Below are 13,926 nucleotides of genomic sequence, written 5' to 3'. Positions count from 1 at the left end.
TGCGATTCTACGATTCTATGAATGGACTAACATTGTTTTTCTTTTCACCAGGTATGAGAAAAGAGAGAGAGTGGAGAAGACATTGGATTTCCCTCCAGAGCTGAAGAAAAGGATCTCGGAATTCTGTGATATAAGCCCTCTCTTGGAACGTGTTAGGAAGCAATTCAAAGGTAATGAAAAATGGCTGTAGGGATTTTATGCGGGGCGTTATAATGAGTCCAGAACTGAGCATTGCATTGTGTTTTGTTTTGTTCCTGCTGCAGACAGGGGTATCCCTGTGATGCTTGCCTTCCTGTTGCTGCAGCCATCATTTAATTTTCCCCAGGATGCCCCCAAAACATTGTCACTCTGGTGCATGGGGGGTCGGAGGAGAGAAATGGTGGCTACCGCAAAGAGAGGATGAACCAAAGTGCATAGCAAGACCACGATTTTCTGCCTAATGTGTGTCTGTTTACAGTTATGCAGAACTTCCTTTTTCATTTTGTCACCCATCTCCCCAATCTGGGGTGGCCCTTTTGGAGGATCTCAAACTGTGATGGATAGTAAAATAGGGCATTTTGAAACACCCTGTTCCGCTCTTTGCCTCCTCCTCAGGCTTGGATCCCAGCATTAGAACAAAGGCCTGATCCATCTCCTGGTGGGTCTGCCCTGACGCTCTCCCCAATTCTAACCCTCAATTTTTTTTTTTTTTGCTTTTCAACATTTATCACAAAAATAACATAACAAAATACACAACAAAGAGAGGGGCGCAAACACACCACACTACAATAGACAATAAACACACAAGAGAAGAAAGGGGGGAAAAGATTATCTCTTCAAATATCCAACTTTCATCACATTGATGACAGACTTCCTTGGATCCCCTGTAACTGAATTTCATTATATCTCCTTTATAACAGTTCTCCAAGTTCATCAACTTGAGGGCACAAAGGGTCCATAGCTGCTCTCTTAATTCTCATTCCCCAAACCTCTGAAGCCTTGCATGCCCAATTTTACACAGAGAGTGTCAGAGGAGGGGAATTTCTCTCCTCTCCTCTCCTGCTCTCTCTCACTCCCCTTCATTCTGATGAAGGAGAGGAATGTCCAAATCCTGGATGCGATATCTGAGAGGGAATCTGGTTCTTGGGGTGTTTCTTGGATCACGATGTCAGTCTCTGTCTCTGCCTATGCTTCTCTTTCCCTCATCTTCTCCCCAACAGCAAATGTCACTCTGGATCCAGACACAGCCCATCCCTGCCTCATCCTGTCCGAGGATCGGAAAAGCCTGAGATGGGGAGACAAACCTCAAGCCCTGCCTGATAATCCTGAGAGATTCAGACTCTACTATTGTGTGTTGGGACGTGAGGGATTCACAGCAGGCAGACATTTCTGGGAAGTCACTGTGGAAAGTGGGGAATATTGGGCTTTGGGGGTCGCCAGGCAGTCTGTGGAGAGAAAGGGCAGCTTCTCCTTAAGCTTTTTCAACTTCTGTCCTGAGAGAGGGATCTGGGCTGTGGGGACGTGGGGAGGGGAGTACTTTGCCTTCACCTCCCCTGTTTCCCCTCTTCTGTCCCTGAGGGAGAAGCCCAGGAGGATCCGGGTGACTCTGGACTATGAAGGGGGACGTGTGTCTTTTTCTGACGCTGACTCAGGAGCCGAACTCTACACGTTCTCAGGAGCCTCGTTCTCTGGAGAGACCCTCCTCCCTATTTTTTATCTGTGGGGAAATTATAAAACCCACCTCAGGATCTCCTGAGGAGACTAAATCTGCCTCTCAGGCCCAGTTGAGAGTTTCTTTCCAGACTGGAATGACAGGTATAAAGACCAACAGTTACCTCACAATAGCAGTTTTTGGGTTGCCCTTTGAGAGGATTCATTCCAGTAATGATCTGCAGAAGCAGCAAAAGAGACAAAAATTGTAGACTCCCCGCCCCCGCCATTCCCTTGGCAGCAGACAGTAACACTATAAGAGTTCCAATAAATAATACCTCAATAGGAATTCACTGAATTTATCTTCAAACAGGCCTTTGGCTGATTGGCATCCAATGCCCTTTTAAACGTGTTGTGGGAGTGCGGATTATTGGTTTATTTTTGTTGGTTAAATGTTTTGTAATGCGGGTGGCATTTCACTGAGCCTCTTGGGCTTGCCAGTCAGAAGGTCGGCAGTTCAAATCTTCTTCATCTTCTTCTTTAAAAAAATAGTTTTTATTTGGTTTTACAAGTATAAAGTTATAACATTATCAAATACACTCAAATTTAGATTTCTCTGAATCTCAAGACTTCCCACCATCCTCTCCATGGGTCCTATTGTCATCATTTTCAGCTGCATATTATTTAATTGTCTATATTTTAAGTCTATCCAAGTTATCCAATGTATTTGTTACATTACAAGTGTTGTTAAAATCCTTAAATAAATTATAAATCGTTCTCATTCTTTCTTAAAACTCTTTGTCTTCTTGGTTCAGTTTTGCCTTTTCAGAAAAACTGCTAGGCAGTGTTTCCCCAATCTTCAGCCTCAGATATCTCTAATTCGTTCATTTCCTTTCCACGCAAAAAGTCCAAAAGGGGGCTCTTTAATTGTTAATATCATTAAATAACAATAATATTAATCTTGCAGTCCAGCACAACAACATTATCTCCATCCGCTCTCATGTGAATTTTCTGGTGTCAAAGGAGAATGGAGTTTGAGGTAAAACTTTTCCCACAGTATGAACAGTTTCAGCCTTGTGTGTATTTTCATATATATTTTAAAATTTTTATTGGAAATTTTATTTACAACATAACATAAACCCCCGCTCCCCCAGTACTGAAATACAATAAACATAACATGCAACAATACAAACAACCAAATAAAAGACTTCCTTTATCCTGTATCTGGCCTCCTTATTTACTTCTTATAAGCTGTTTCCTTTATGAATAATTATTAAGATTTTTTCTAATTATAACTTAAATATCCACAAAGTCTCCTGCAGACATTAATCGAAACAAGTCCAGGTAGGTATTTTAGGGCACTGTTTTGTGAAGTATTCTCTGCGTTTTCCCCATGTTTTTTGAAACTCTTGTCTAGTGTGATCTCTAATTGCCTCTGTTAATCTAGCCAGTTCAATATACTCTTAACAGTTTGTCTTGCCATTCCTTTTTTGTTGGCACAATCTCTTTTTTCCAGTTTTTAGCAATTAGGATCCTTGCTGCTCCTGTGGCATAGAGGAATATTTTCTGATCTTCTCTTGCTATACCTGTCTCTGTTATCCCTAGCAGAAAAGCTTCTGTATTTTTCATAAAGTTATACCGAAACATTTTTTTAAGCTCATCATATACTATATTCCAGAAGCTTTTGATTTTTTCACAGGTCCACCAAACATGTATAAGTGTCCCCTCTGTTTTACCACACCTCCAGCACAGATTTGTTTTTGTCTTATACATTTTAGCTATTTTGGTAGGTGTTAAGTACCATCTGGACGCGGGTGGCGCTGTGGGTAAAAGCCTCAGTGCCTAGGACTTGCCGATCGTCAGGTCGGCGGTTCGAATCCCCGCGGCGGGGTGCGCTCCCGTTGCTCGGTCCCAGCGCCTGCCAACCTAGCAGTTCGAAAGCACATCAAAGTGCAAGTAGATAAATAGGGACCGCTTACTGGCGGGAAGGTAAAACGGCGTTTCCGTGTGCTGCGCTGGCTCGCCAGATGCAGCTTTGTCATGCTGGCCATGTGACCCGGAAGTGTCTGCGGACAGCGCTGGCCCCCGGCCTCTTAAGTGAGATGGGCGCACAACCCTAGAGTCGGACACGACTGGCCCGTACGGGCAGGGGTAACTTTACTTTAAGTACCATCTATAAAACATCTTGATTAGATTTCCCCTCAATACTTCACAGGCTGTAAATTTCCAGTTCTTTCTCCATAGTTCTTCTATGGAGAACTATGGAACTAGGCAGCCTTGTGTGTATTCTCATATGGATGAGAAGGTTGGAATTCCTATCAAACGTTCTCCCGCAGTCTGGGAACCTGTGTGAAATCTCTCATGCAATGCAAGGTAGGAACTCCTCCAGAAGCATTTGTTGCAGTGGGAGCATTTGTATGGCTTCTCTCCTGCATGGGTCCTTTCATACAATTTAAGATAAGGGACATTTCAGAAAACTTTCCCAAAAGACTAAACACTTGTGTGGCTGTGTAGGATTAGATTTTTATGCTGCTGCATCACATTGTTGACTCATGTTAAGCTTGTTGTTTGCTAGGACTCCTAGATCCTTTTCACATGTGCTACTGGCAAGTCAGGTGTCCTCCATCTTAAATTTGCACTACTCCTGCCTAAGTGTAGAACCAGACATTTGTCCATATGGAAATTCATTCTGTTACAGTGGTACCTCGGGTTACAGATGCTTCAGGTTACAGACTCCGCTAACCCAGAAATAGTACCTCAGGTTAAGAAGTTTGCTTCAGGATGAGAACAGAAATCGCACGGCGGTGGCATGGTGGCAGTGGGAGGCCCCATTAGCTAAAGTGGTACCTCAGGTTAAGAACGGACCTCCAGAACGAATTAAGTTCTTAACCTGAGGTACCACTGTACTGGGGCCCAGTTCTCCAATCTGTTAATGTCATCCTGAAACCCGATATAGTATTCTGTGGCATTAACTATTTCTCCCAGTTTGGTGTTACCTGCAAATTTAATCGGCATCCCCTCAAATACCTTCACCCAAGTTGTTTATAAAGACGTTGGAAAACAATGGGCCCAGGACCCTGCAGCACCCCACTTGTCACTTTTTCCCAGGATGATGAGGAACCATTAATGAGTACTTTTTGACCTCAAAGAGTACTCATTAATGGTTCCTCATCATCCTGGAAAAAAGTTGTAGTCAACCAGCTACAAATCCACCTCTAAGAGTAACATATGGGGCTGGGCAGATTATGGACAACATTGCTGGTTCCTTTTTTCCACATTTTATTTTTATTGATACTCATCCAAAGATATTCAAAAGTTTATACACAGTGCAAAGTATATTCTTATACCTGAATAAAAGAAATATTTTAAAAAATCTAATCTAAAAAGAAATAGGAGAAGGGAAAAAATAAACAGAAGAAAAAGGGAGAAATAGAAAAAGACGGAAAGACTTCTGATTCTCTGTCAACTAAATATAACAACTTGTAGAAAGCATTCAATCAAACTGACATCCAATCATTCTATTTTCTATAAGCCAATATTATTTTCAATCTTCAGGTCCAGATATTGCATGTTGACGGTCTCTTTCACGCAAAAACCCCACAGTAATTTTCCAATCCTTAATAAATATCAAAAGAGCCCAGGGTGGCAAACCAATGAGTAGTCAAGGAACACAAAACAAAACAAAACATATTTAAGCCATTTAAAAGCAGTCTAAATATCTGAAAACATTTTACAACACCAGAAGGTCATTGTTAACATCTCTCAGTCGGGTTACCCACATGCCAACGTTTTTTATTTATTGTTACACTTATACCTCACATTTTCTCTAGGGAGATAAAGTAGGTCCGTGGTTTTTCCTGTCCTCATTTCCCCTTGTGAGGTAGGCTAGGGTCCTCAGAAGCACTCAATGGACTTTGTGGCTGTTGGGTGGGATTTGAATCCGCATCTCCCAAGTCCTTGTGCTACACAGCGGACCACACTGCCTCTCTCTATGGCGGTGGTGGTGTTAATGGACTGCAAAGATGTTTTTTAAATGGTTGAAAAGAAACATGCTGTATAAGAGCATGAAAGCTGAAGGGCATTGAAAGGGAAGCAGGTGGGGGCATGTCCAGTAATTATATAATAGGAGAGGTGTCACCAGTAATGGGGTCAGAAGATAAATGTACTTTTTTAAAAAATGGGGTGTGTGTGTGTCAAGGGAATCACAAGTTGTGCCTCCTCTGCCACAATGGCCTTCCGGCTATTCTCTTCCTTTCCTTTGAGAGGCTCTCCCTACTCAGCCTCGTCCCCACCACCCTGCAGCTGTCCCTTTGGCGCTTGTGTTTCTGCCGCTGCCCCCCAGGAGTTGTCCTTCCAACTCAACGGACCCTCCTCCTCGCCCCCTCATTTTTTGGTCCCCACTAAGCACTTCCTGCCAGAACAAGGGCAGGTGCCACCATCATGACACCAACTGGACCCAGCACATGTGCACCCCAGAGTCCACCACCTCCCAAGGGAGACCATTCCGCTGTCAAACAGCTCTTACCATCAGAAAGCTCTTCCTGATGTTTAGTCGGAATCTCCTTCCTTGGTTTGAGCCATTGGGTTGAGTCCTAATCATCCAGAGCTGGAGAAAACCAGCTTGCTCCACATTCCACATGACAGCCCTTGAGATATTTGAAGACGGCTATCCTATCTCCTCTCAGTCTCCTCCAGGTTAACATACCCAGCTCCTTCAACCAGTCCTCATAAGGCCTGGTTTCCTTAAGTTTTCTGGGGAACTCCAGCACATGAAGTGGCTGATGGCTGGCACGTAGGTGGCACAACAAGGAGCCTTCTGGATCAGTCCCTGATCTATCTAACCCGGCATTTTTATTGCCTTATATGACAAAATGTATCGCTTGGTTGTAAAAACAGAACCTCTAAGAAATATTAAACAGATCGGTTAAAAGCAGTTAAAAACAAGTAATTAGAAACCTTTTAAAAAATTGAAATCAGCAGTAAACTGAGGAGAAGTTAAAACTCTCCAACGTCTACACGTCTGGACAAAATGCTTTTCAGCAGGTGTCAAAAGGTACCTGCCTGATGTCCAGAGGGCTAAGTCCCACAAGCACCCTGTTCTCCCAGGAGTTAACAGGACGCTTATGAGAAACCCGCATGTGGGAACTGGGCACAAAAGTCCTTTCCTCTCCTCTGCTTTCCATCAACCAGTATTCAGATGCATACACAGGCAGTCCTCGTTTTGTGTGGGGGTTACGTTCTAGACACTCTCGTGCATAAACCTACCCTGCCCTGTCCGTCCCCCCTTTTGTGACAACTTTATGACCTTTGGGGGCTACTTCTGGGTTTGGTGCCATGCACGCCTGCAAAATCAGACGCCGCTAAATCGGTCGTCGCCTGTAATGCCTCTGAAATCTGACCAAGCGCAGGTTCACGCACGCCCTTCATATTCACGAGGAATTTCAAAACATTACAATTTTAATATTTTTAAATCAGGCCTTTGATGGCTAAAATATACAACACCAAGAGAAGTACGTTGTGCAAGGGGGAGGCAGTGATTGGCTGTCACCCATAACTTCTAGTTCACGGGCTTACAAACTGTTCTTGAAGACCTCCACAAACCGAGCATTGAAGCTGGTTCTCTCTGTGCTTCCGCACATGGGCAAGCAGTTCAGCACTGACTCCAAAGTTTTCCCCGCAGATAAAACAGGCCAACGGCTCCTCTGCCGTGTGGGTCTTCTCATGTTCAACGAGCTCCGAGTTTTTTATGAAGCCTTTCCCGCAGCAGCAGCAGAAGGCTGTGTGGCTACTCTCGCGGGACAGAAACTGTGAGTTCCAAAGGAAGAACTTCCCGCAGTGCGAACACTTATACGGCTTATGCGGTGTGTCGCCTCGGTGAGTTTGCCGATGAGCTTTGAGCTCCCACCAGTTTATGTAGGATTCCGGGCAAAAGCAGCATTTATAAGGTTTCTCGCCTCTGTGGAGTTGCTGGTGTTTGAGGAGGACCGACTTGGAGGAGTAGCTTTTATCGCATTCTGTGCAGGAATAGCGTTCTTCTCTCCCACGGGTTTTTACTTGAGGGATCCAGTGAAAGTTTTTCCCGCAGTGGGAACATTTATGCGCAGTCTGGCCAGTCTGGATTGTCTCTTTCTTCCCACAGTGGGAGCATTTATACAGTTTCTCACCTACGTGGCTTCTCTCATGTATCAAAAGGTCTGAGCTGCTGCTGAAGCTCCGACCGCATTGCCAACACTTGTATGGCGTCTCCTCTGTGGGAATGGCCCCGTCCGTACTCCCGTGGGCCTTTTGACCACAGATTTCCCCACCCGTGTCAGATTCCGTGTCATTCTCTTTATGCTGCTTGGCGGCCTCTTTGCAAACGCCCTTTTGGATGATAAATGGATCTGCTTCCTTCTCTGTGACTTTTCTCTTCTGTGTCTCTGCCCTACGCTGGTTCTTATCAGCTTCTTCCTGGCACAGGAAATCCTTCTCTTGGCCTGCTTTCAAGGTTGTCTTCCGCTGCTCTGTTTGTTCAGGACTTTCTCGCAAGCGCTTCTGCCCCTTGCTTTCACTCAGTCGCCCGTCCCCTGCTGGAAGAAAGAGAGAATCAGGGTAGGAATCAGACACAGCTCCAACCAGGGACTTTTTTCAGCCGGAACACACTGGAGTTTGGTTCTGGCTCCTCTCAGGTGGGTGTTATTGCCATTATAAGAGAACAAGGGAAGTGTTCACGGTGAGTTCCAGCACCTTTTTTTTCTAGAAAAATAGCACTGGCTCCAGCTTTGCTCTTTGTGAAGAAGAAGTGCTTCCCATTTTGTCTATCATGAATCTTCTACCACTTGTGATACAAACTGTTATGAGAAAGTGGACTTCTTTTTTGTCCCTATTCCCTTTCTCCATTCCATGCCTAAATGTAGACAGCTCTACTATGTTTTCCCCCACCAAATTAAATAGTCCCCAAAATTTATAAGCCGTTTGATTTTAGAGAACCTCAAAACAGTTTAAAAAAAATAATAAAACAGTAAGATTGCACTAAAAACAATTAAAATGCTCAGAAAATTAAAACCAGCAATAAACCAAAAACACAACAGCATTCTAATATCTTACTAGGGTTGCCTATAAACAAAAAATGTTTTAACAGGAGTCAAAAAGGGTATGCCTGCTTAATGTCAACAGGCAGGCAGTTCCTCTGCGTAGGTATCACCACAATAAGAGATCAATTTCTAACAAATGCGGAACCTTTTATTCTAGAGGAGGTGATCATTTTTGAAGTTCCTTTCTGCACATTTTCCAGTTCTAAATCTATCTGTGTGTTTCTGAATTGCATATATAAGTACTGAATTTTTTTGAATTACAGATGCAATTTAAAAAATGGACCTGTCGGCCAAACAGGGAAGCTCAGCACCCACCCCTGGTCTAGACTGACAAGCTTCCCTCTCTGTGCTTCTGCCCCCTTTGCAAAAATGATTGATCTGCCCCATGATTGAGCAGGACCACTACTTAGCAGGCAATGGCCAGTTGTGTGGCCAGTTTTAGGCCCCAAAACCCACAGAGCTTGAAGGTGACCTGGGAAGACGAGCCTTCCATTTTAGGTGGGGGAAAGCAACAAAACTGGAAATTCAGGAGTCCCTGAGGTATTCAAAGAGACAGACCCCAGAGCGACTCACCCAATAAGCTCACACTCTGCTTGTCCCCCTGCTTGGGCCTTGTGGAAAGCTGCATCTTCACCATGCCCGGCAGAGCCTGTTCTGCCTTGCGGGGATTTACAAGCTCCTTTTCTGACATCCCTGTGATCTGCCAGTGGGGAAGATGGAGGGGAGAAGAGTCAGTTCAAAACCAAGTCGCAGTGCAGGCAAAATGTATGTTTAGAGGTTGGCAATAAATGTTACTTATTACAAGGACTTGATATTATCACAATCTGTCCAAAAATGTGAGGACATAATATGAGCCCCCTAGTCTCCCAGAACACAAAGGGGAATGAAGAGGGTGGAGCAAAGGGAGACAAGAGGAAGGAGTCTCAGGTTCCTCACAACTGCCTCATTGGGTCAAGATCTACCGGGAAGAATTGCTGTGATCACTAGGCCTGAGCTGCTTTGTTTCTTTGAATAAAGAGTGAATTTCACTGACACTTTGTGAGTTACTGCTGACTTGCTCCCCACTCCTGCCTTGAGACTGGCTTTGTCAAGGTGGCTGGGTGCCCAACTGGGGCTTTGGGCTTACGAACATTGTTGTATGTCGCTTTAGGTTGCATTGGCAAAAAATAAACTGATAATAAGTTATAATAATAATAGTAGTAGTAGTACAGTGGTACCTTGGGTTAAGCACTTAATTCGTTCTGGAGGTTCGTTCTTAACCTGAAACTGTTCTTAACCTGAAACTGTTCTTAACCTGAAGCACTTTAGCTAATGGGGCCTCCGGCTGCCGCCACGCCACTAGAGCACAATTTCTGTTCTCATCCTGAAGCAAAGTTCTTAACCCGAGGTACTATTTCTGGGTTAGTGGAGTCTGTAACCTGAAGCGTATGTAACCTGAAGCGTATGTAACCCGAGGTACCACTGTAGTAGTAGCAGTCATAGCAACTCAAGACCCAGGAGTGGTTCAAGGGCACCATTTTCGAAACCCATTTCAGGCATGCTTGCAATGCCTGCAGTACACATTTAAAGCACATGGCTTTTCCCTATTGAGTTCTGGGAACTGTAGTTTACCCCTCACAGAGCTACAACACACAGCACCCTTAATAAACTACACTTCCCAGGACACTTTGGAGGAAGCCATATGATCCACACGTGCAACAAATGTATGCTGTGGAGTTGACCAAGGACACAACTTTGGAAACATCATCTTACCTGCACTTCCCAGCTGTTGACCTCCTTCTGACTCAGAAGGAATTCCTCCGCCAGGGTCACTGCCCAGGCACAGCTCCCTGGGTTACGTTCTCTCACCCAGCTCTGCATCTCTGAGGGCAGGACAGCCAGGAACTGCTCCAGGGTCACCAGCTCCAGGATCTGCTCCTTGGTGTGTCTCTCTGGCTTCAGCCACTGATGGCAACACTCCTGGAGCTGCCTGCAAAGCTTGTAAGGCCCATCGGCCTCTTCGTAGCAGAGCTCACGAAAACACCGGCGCTGCCTCTCCATCTCGGCACCATCCCCAGACGGAGTTCTTGCCTTCTCCTTCCCACTGGGAGTGGCACCCAGATTGGTCTCATGGTCCTCTTGGGCTTCCCCAGCAAGACGTGGCTGGATTTGGGAAGCCCACAATGCTCTGGGCCAGCTGTGGTCATCTGTCACTCCCTCAGAAGTAACCTCCAATACTTTGGGATTGTCCCAATCCCTTGTCTCAGGCACTTGTGGGTTTCCCTCTCCAGAATGGGAATCCTGTAGCATCTTCAAAAACTCCTGCAACTGGGCGTCCCAGTTCCTTGACGGCTCATCGTTTGGCTCCTGCTTCACATTTTGTTGGGCTTCCACAAGGATAACTTCCTTGAGCCTCCCAGTTTTCGGACAAATTGATCTTTGCTCTCCAAATTCAGGGCTCCAGCTCTGCTCCATTTTGATTTCGGGTTCCATAGCCAGCTTTAGCACCAGCCACAATCTCTTGCGTCACAGCTTTTTTCTTCCCACAGGGATTGGCCTTGTTAGCTCTTGCTAATATCCTTGTCCTTCAGCTAAAGCTATTCATCCAGCTGGACTCTTCAAATGAGACTGCAAACCATCTGGATCTTTCAACAACCAGCAGAATCTGACTGTCCTTGAAGCTAATACGACCAAACTTCACCTACTGAGGGGGGAGTGTAGGGAAAAATAAGAGAGAAAATCTATAGGACTGTTAACGGAAAAATCCGAGGGCTCCCTTGGACAAAAACAAACACACCAACCAGGATAACTTGGAGCAAAACAGCAGCCTGTAGGCTTGGCCTTTATTGGTCTGTTGCAACAGGGTGCTCCCCTCACCCGCAGGAGAGAGGAGGGACCCAGAAAAATGGTGTGCAAGGCCTTATAAAGACTTTTGAAATTGCCACCCTGTAGATCAAGACCACCCCCAGAAACATCATACATACATCACAGAAGGCGTGTAACCTAAGACCACCCCTCAGATACATCACACCTACATCACAGAAAGGAGGGGTTGAGGGAGGAGTTGTGGTGGTAACCTGAGTGTCCTGTCACCTGGCTGGTTCCCCCTCCCCCCTCCCCATGAGTATTTTCCAGGTGACAGAGGGAAGTTTGCAGTTTCCTGCCCCCAGAGGGAAGAGCTGATTATTGTCCTTTGTTCCAGTCTGTGCTGAATCCACTCCCATATGCAAGTTCTTTGTGATATTGATGGTCTTCTGTCTAGGACCATCAGGGTTGGCATAGCAACTGGGCAGGGCTCCTGTGTATGCGCTGGTATGCTCAAGGGATTATGGCTGCCCTGTATCAAACCTTCCCCATTTTGTAGTCCTTCCTTCATGGAGTAAAATAAAAGTGGAACAGTGCAAATCCAATGTATGGTTGATTTTCTATGACTTTATAACAGAAGCGTAGTGTATGTAGTGTGTGTGAAGTTTGTACAAACTGAATGATTGGGGGGGGGGTTTCCTGTGACAGGACTGAAGCCTAAAACCTCTCGGAATCTCTGAATACCCCATATTAATTGGGTCTGCTATTTCCGCACCTCCAAAAATCTATTTTAATTCCCAAGGAGCCTACAGACAAAAATACTAAAGGCACAGGATACTTAATTCCCCTCCTGTGCTCACAAGCCAAGGTGATGTAAACAGCCAGGATAGCTTGCTACAGCCTCTAAAACACTTTAAAACAATCCCAGAGTCCCTTAGAAAACGGCTGAATTGAGAAGACACTCTTGGAATTGGAGGGGAATGTGGGCGTGTGTCTCTTAACAATTCTCAGTTCCCTTAACAAATTGCGCTCCCCAGGATTTTATGGAGGAAGCAGCGACTGCTGAAAGTGGTATGAGACTGCTTTAAATGTATAGTGCAAATAAGGCCATACATAAGATTGGGAATGGGTGGGGGATCTCAGCAGCCCAGAAGCAGGGCTGGCCTAAGACATTATGCTGCCTGCGGCAGGGCGGAAAATAGCACCCTGCACTTGGAAAGTCTAACCGTGCGGTGGGAGGGGACCCGTGAGGGTCATCCAGTCCAACCCCCTGCAAGGCAGGATGATGCAGGTGCCGCATATGGGGACTTGAACCCAGACCTCGATGTTATCAGCACCATGCTCTCACCAACGGAGCTATCAGCAACAGGAGGCACAGCACCCAAACCTGGCCATTCAAAACCAGTTCCCCAATTCATTCTGCTTAATGGGAGGGCCAGCTTGCAACTTTTACCAGCAGCTGACCCAAGTGATGGGGATGCCTCCGTCGCCCTGGTCCTCTTGTCTTATGAGACCTCCCCAAGCTCAGAATAAGGAGCAATAAAAAAATTAAATTAAATTAAAACAGAAGCGGACCTGGGCAGACTCTCTGCATCTTCCCACCTTTCACTCACCTGCTCTCTCATTTCCCTCGCAGAGAACCTGCAGCCGACTACGTCATTTTCAGGCGCCAGTCAAGAGAGGGAGGGAGGGAACCGGAAAGCAGCGTCTCCCTTCCGCCCGCCCCTTCCTTTGACATATGCTTGAGCCGCTCTAGGATTCGGACGGCCGTTGCTTTAACCCTTTCATAGCTTGTAGCGCTTAGCTGCGGTCACAGAACTTGCCTGAGCAAGAGATGGGCTGGAAGTCTCATAACTGACTGTCAGTGGTGCAAAGCGATGCCCGCATTTCCCCCCAAAAATTAGCATGGAAGTTTATTTTAGAAATCAAAGTAGACATAAAACCATACAATAAAAAAATATACAAAAGGTTGAAATCAGATAACTAGTGTGGAAACATGTGTTCTTAGTTGCCCAACACGCTCCCTCTGCACTACACTGCTTTAGTAATAATAGTAATAATTTTATTATTTATAACCCACCCATCAGCCACTCTGGGTGGCTTACAACATACGTAAATCATAGTAAAATATCAAACATTAAAAACTTCCTGATACAGGGCTGCCTTCAGATGTCTTCTAAAAGTTATATACAGTGGTTCCTCGGGTTACATATGCTTCAGGTTACAGATGCTTCAGGTTACAGACTCGGCTAACCCAGAAATAGTACCTCGGGTTAAGAACTTTGCTTCGGGATGAGAACAGAAATCGTTCTCCATCGGCGTGGCGGCAGCAGGAGGCCCCATTACCTAAAGTGGTGCTTCAGGTTAAGAACAGTTTCAGGTTAAGAACAGACCTCCAGAACGAATTAAGTACTTAACCCGAGGTTCCATTTATTATTAA

General features: G+C 45.4%; 2 protein-coding genes and 1 long non-coding RNA gene across 5 annotated transcripts in view; 1 reads left to right on the top strand and 2 right to left on the bottom strand.

The window, feature by feature from the left end:
• The window catches only part of LOC310670550 (zinc finger protein RFP-like), a 37,272-nt gene that overhangs the window by 7,114 nt on the left and 16,232 nt on the right, over positions 1-13,926 (top strand). The window contains exons 5-6 of one of the 2 annotated variants that reach the window (XM_083426065.1): positions 52-170; positions 1,200-2,363. The exons of the other annotated variant lie outside the window; for it this stretch is intronic. Coding sequence (XP_083282191.1) covers positions 52-170; positions 1,200-1,735 — 655 coding nt within the window. The 3' untranslated portion in view covers positions 1,736-2,363. Of the gene's footprint in view, positions 1-51; positions 171-1,199; positions 2,364-13,926 lie in introns of those variants that run through there. 2 annotated transcript variants of the gene reach the window in all.
• The window catches only part of LOC310671100, a 31,276-nt gene continuing 18,968 nt past the window's right edge, over positions 1,619-13,926 (bottom strand). The window contains exon 3 of the long non-coding RNA XR_014507781.1: positions 1,619-1,720. This is a non-coding gene — a long non-coding RNA (uncharacterized lncRNA). The remainder of the gene's footprint in view (positions 1,721-13,926) is intronic.
• LOC310670354 (uncharacterized protein) lies at positions 4,896-13,211 on the bottom strand. 2 transcript variants are annotated; one of them, XM_083425574.1, is made up of 4 exons: positions 13,100-13,211; positions 10,455-11,385; positions 9,276-9,402; positions 4,896-8,195 (listed from the first exon to the last, which is right to left on the bottom strand). In XM_083425574.1, exons 2-4 carry the CDS (start codon positions 11,172-11,174, stop codon positions 7,192-7,194), a joined length of 1,851 nt encoding a protein of 616 aa, XP_083281700.1. In that variant the 5' UTR covers positions 11,175-11,385; positions 13,100-13,211; the 3' UTR covers positions 4,896-7,191. The 2 variants fall into 2 exon arrangements, with proteins under 2 accessions (XP_083281700.1, XP_083281699.1); XM_083425573.1 differs by having other exon boundaries at positions 4,896-8,198; positions 13,100-13,199.

Source organism: Podarcis tiliguerta, assembly GCF_965153285.1.
Source record: "Podarcis tiliguerta genome assembly, chromosome: 2".
Classification (NCBI taxonomy): domain Eukaryota; kingdom Metazoa; phylum Chordata; class Lepidosauria; order Squamata; family Lacertidae; genus Podarcis; species Podarcis tiliguerta.
Note: the sequence above shows the minus strand (reverse complement) of the source record. Positions and strands in the feature narration are given on the sequence as shown.

Coding starts and splice junctions, on each gene's coding strand:
- LOC310670354 (XM_083425573.1), bottom strand. CDS start 11,174: ATGGAACCCGAAATCAAAATGGAGCAGAGCTGGAGCCCTGAATTTGGA. Junction 9,403..10,454: donor TCAACAGCTGGGAAGTGCAG/GTAAGATGATGT, acceptor CCCCACTGGCAG/ATCACAGGGATGTCAGAAAA. Junction 8,199..9,275: donor GCAGAGTGTGAGCTTATTGG/GTGAGTCGCTCT, acceptor TCTTTCTTCCAG/CAGGGGACGGGCGACTGAGT.